At 31.2% G+C, this 4,881-nt stretch overlaps 1 protein-coding gene across 1 annotated transcript; it reads left to right on the top strand.

The window, feature by feature from the left end:
* Positions 1 to 2,586: 2,586 nt before the first annotated feature.
* On the top strand, positions 2,587 to 4,247 carry LOC114754445 (protein SHORT ROOT IN SALT MEDIUM 1-like). The gene is made up of 2 exons (XM_028943204.1): positions 2,587 to 2,923; positions 4,081 to 4,247. Exons 1-2 carry the CDS (start codon positions 2,587 to 2,589, stop codon positions 4,245 to 4,247), a joined length of 504 nt encoding a protein of 167 aa, XP_028799037.1.
* Positions 4,248 to 4,881: the final 634 nt, after the last annotated feature.

Here is a 4,881-nt window from a genome sequence, read left to right on the forward strand (position 1 = left end):
TAAAACCATAGTAGATGACATGAAGTTACAACATTGTCCTCAATTCACATTATTAATCACTCTAGCACCCTAACCAATCCGTAAAAATTTTCGGTCCGAATAAAGGGTCAAATGGTTCATATTTCTCTATTTGGTCCTTAACGCAGTGGCTTTTCAAATATTTTCTGTTTTATTCATGACCATCGCATGCCTTTTTGACTATTTCAGAAAATAACAACTATATATTATGATCCTTTGTCCCTGCTATTTCACCAGTTTTCCAAGTGTGCGTGTGTATATATTATTAAGTATATGGGGGATGGATCAATATTAAAATTAAGCAAAAATCAAAACCATCGGAGTAATTATTAATATGGAACAATGATTGTGTTGTATTTTTTTTTTTTTATCATTTACCAAAGATTTACTATTTTTATATTTCAGGAAAAGAATTTGTGAGGTAGAAAAAGAATTTATGAGAGAGAAAAATATAAAGTTAACAAAAAAAAATAAAAAATTACTAAAAAGAATGTAAAGGTAACAACTCATATTTCAATTACAGAGGGCGTTCCGGACTTTGAATAACATTTATGAATTCCTAATTAGGCCTCTAGTCCTAATTAGGAATTTGTTCAAAGTATAGGCCTGGTTTTGAATTTTAGTATTTCAACTAGATTTAAATGGGATTCTTCTTATATTCAAATCCCAATTAGGATATTACTCAAATCCGAAATTAATTTCTGACCAAAAAAAAATCCAAAATTAATTGTTAATTTAAACCTTCAATTGAAATCGTATTTAATTATAAGGCTATTGCTTCCTATTTAATTCAATATATATACACTCAAATCTAATTCATTGAATATATTTAGATCCCATAATATTATACCCGACTCATTTTTAAATTTATAGGGTATTACAAGATGTCAAGAGTATAGCTGATGCATGAGTGATTTTAAGTACATATTTTGAAAAACAATCCTTATTAGTTATTACTATATTTTTTTTAATCTTTTTCTATATAATCATTTCTTTTTGGGCATAAAATGGCATATAGAAATAAAACAGGTGAGGAAAATCACAATTCATGAAAAAAAATATAGCTGAAATAATTTAAGACTTGTAATAGTTTGAGATTCAGAAGCGACCGCATTATCAGGTGTCCGAGTCAATATTACTGATTTGGCAAACGCCGCATAGAACGGTTATGATGGGAAGTCCCTAAAGAACCTTTGTCATGCATTTCTCATGCCTTCAATCTAATCACAATTATTAAAACAAACATTCTTAACAATTTAGACCCAAAAGAGCGCACACATATTCACAAGCTGCTTCATAATTTTCTTCACCGATTTCTCTATCACTACCAGGTACGCTTTCCATCCACAATATATAAACTAGCAGATTAAGATTAATTTAGCTATATATTCAAATTATCACATTACTTTCTGATTCATAATTTTGGTTCTATGAAATTTAATTTCATTTGTCATGCTATTTTCAATGATCTGTAAATTCCATCGCCCTTTTAAGAATGAAGCAATTCGGAGAACCTTATGAAAGAATCATTCTGTGCTTATTATATATCGGTTATCTTCTGCCCCTGTTTCCTGCATTTATCGGGAACAATTTTTTTTTTGTTTATTCGAAAACTTTTTCAAAAAAAAAAAAAAGGTCTTCATTGCTACAGCCATCGATGGACAACGTAAATGAGAAATTTCATTTCATTATAATAGCTGAAAAATAGCCCAGACAAATAGGAGTTGTAAGTTTCCACTTGTTTCTCAGAAGCATTAAAATGATATAGTAATATTCCATGTTTTTACCATTTCACATATTTTCTCTCTTCACTCAATAATGTCTATAAAATATTATTGCTTATCAAATCACTCTACCAGATTCTTTCCTAAATGACTTTGCTGAAGATTCATGTCTTTCCACGGGAACATTTAAATAAACATAATCTGTGTAATTATGCACTTTATTTTCCTTATCTGAAACTTCATCTGGACTTGGATTTGGTTTTACTATTTGTGAAATAGCTATATTAATTCGATTCAATCTCTCGGCTCCAAGAGGAGAAAACACGTAGCCAATGAGAGTCACATACGTGTCATGATTGGCTAAGTGCCTTTTCTCTCTGAAGAGGCTCCTACTTGCTAGATGCCTATATACTACTTTGGGTCTTAAATATAAGAACTAGTTAAAAATTTAATTTTATCCTAAATATAATACCACAATTCACTTTGTGTCATTTGTTTATTTATTTTTTCTCAAAGTAGTTCCCATAATGATTACACATATTAAATGTTTTATATTCTAATGCACATGATTAGTAAGGGCATCTAAGGGAAAACAATACTCATTTATTACAAACAACTAACCTAACTAATTTTCTTAATATTCGTATAGTAATTATCGAACTCTTATATTGAGACCTCTCTTTTTATAGAGACTCGTACTCCTCGAGGTAGTAGCGATCGGCCACATATATATCTTATTATTAAGAACAACTCTTAATTTGATGACAGCATATATATAATTTTTGAAGCGTGCGAGAACCCATTGAATTCATTTGACATAGGAGATAGAAAAAAGGAGAGGGCTATGGAAGATTATGGGGAGAGAGCAGAGTTGAGGAGAATGCAAAGGGAGCAAGAAAGAGAGAGGCGACGAATAAGAGATAGGGAAAGGAGACAGTCAATGACTCAAGAACAAAGAGAAAGGCATCTTGCTAGAAGAAGAAGGAACTACCAACTCAGAAGACAGAGAGCTGCAAACAACAACAACAGAATCTGTTTTCCTCTTGATGAAACCGATGCAGCCGCCACCACTAGCCATGATGGCCATGGCCAAGCAAGCTTTATTGTTCCTTGTTCCATTTCAGACTATAGGGTCCTCCAAACTGAATCATCAGAGCAACAATCTTCGCATTACATTGATGGTGAGTTGAGTTTTCTTTCTGGTTCTTGTCCCAAGAAACTCTTACTATTCTAAGTACCTCGTATATAAGTGAATTATATTCTGACCTGAAAAGATATTCCCAATTTGTCTGAAATTATTGTGATTTTCTTCAGAAATTGGTCATATTTTAATTTATTCCCTCATCATAAGCAATTCATTCATGGATTCAAAATGCTTGCAAAGTTTTGCATTCAAATTCTGTAGTTATTATATATATTGCTTTGTTGCTAATGTGCAATAAATAATTAATAGGATCGTCATCAGGAGTAGTTCATATGGAAGCTCTAACATATAAACCAACGAATTTACCAACAAGGTTGCGTCTGAGTCATATAAGACAACTTGCCCGTAACATGATACACTCAATTGCTGATCATCATGATTCTCAAATTGGGATTCACCAAATTGTTCCACACTTGATACCTAACGGGGATCTCTCATCTCAGGGTAAGTTACATGATAAACCTTGTATTTGTACTCACACATAACACACACACACAATAGACACATATGTATATAATACAAGTATACTCTGGTCTTTAATACAAGATCTGCTTATTTATAAAAAAAAATTAGTTAAATTAGTTATTTATAAAAAAAAAATGTGTTAGTTTACTTAAAATACACTTTAAATTATTTGCATTGAAATTATCTCTTGATGCAATTACATAACATTTGCAATCAATATGGATATTTTGAAAAAGGAATGATAAATGTAAAGGATAAAATTGATTAAGATCTTATATTTAGGACCAAACTCAACTCCCAACTAGCTCTTGTACCACCTCTGGTCCTTAATATAATTAAGAGATAAATAACTAACTTACAAATATTAAGAAAGTTAAGTTAATTATTTATGATAAATGAATGTTGTCATCCTTAAAATACCCTTGTTAATGTCCATTAGAGCTACACATCGATGGAAACTCTTTAACATGTTTAATCACCATAGAATTACTTGGGATAATATAAATAAATATTAGAGACAAAATGGATTGAGATATTATATTTAGAATCAAATTGAATTTCTAACTAGCTTTTATGTTAGTATTGGATTTCATATTGAATCGGTCATTAAATTCATAGAATCCTGACTGCGTATGACACTTCTTTTTGCCTCATCATGATGAATTTCAGGTAGCATACGAAAGTCCTTGCGATTGAACCGCGTGAAGCAGCTTGCACGATCGCTGAATTCGCCTTCCAAAGAGATTTCAGCTCAGAGCCAGAATGATAAAGTGCAACAAGCAAATAATGTAACCTTCCCAGGAACGACTTATGGTGACGGATTCAATTGTTTCTGAAAGAGTTAGTTATCAAAATGTACTAAGGCATTCTCTTGAAACCTACAGTTAAGGTTAGGTGCTACAATGACTCAGTATAAGTTAGGACTATAAATGAAGAAAAGCAAGACAAAAAGAAAAACAAAAGAAAAGAAAACACATGTTAGAAATGTTTTTCCCCTTTGCATCCCAACAAGGATTTTGAATCCACTAGCTAGTAGCTTGATATATAATAGATGGTTGTTTGGTAAACACAAATTGGGAATAACGCAAGTATATGTGTCGATTAAGTAATAAAGAGTGAGTATAGAGGATCGTTCCTACAAAGAATCGAACAAAGTAGAATTTAGGCATTAAAGTTCCTATTTTCAATCAAGTTAAGCAAGCTAGATTATGATTGCTTGGTTTAGGGGAAAAAAAATTCAACATTAAATGCAACATAGAGTCATGAATACCTTCCTCATTTCATAGATTTTTGCTTTCATTTAATTAATTAATCTCAATGTTAATTTAGTTAATTTAAAATATTTATAGCTACAAGTGTCTTTCAATCTATTTATAGCTATCTCACAGGTTAACAAGATTATGTCAACTCAAATACCTAAGAGGACTAATTTCAATCTTTATCAATTATATGAGGCTCTTAGGTATATTT

Source organism: Neltuma alba, unplaced genomic scaffold (genome assembly GCF_004799145.2).
Source record: "Neltuma alba isolate B1F8T4 unplaced genomic scaffold, ASM479914v2 tig00010142_pilon, whole genome shotgun sequence".
In the NCBI taxonomy this organism is placed as follows: Eukaryota; Viridiplantae; Streptophyta; class Magnoliopsida; order Fabales; family Fabaceae; genus Neltuma; species Neltuma alba.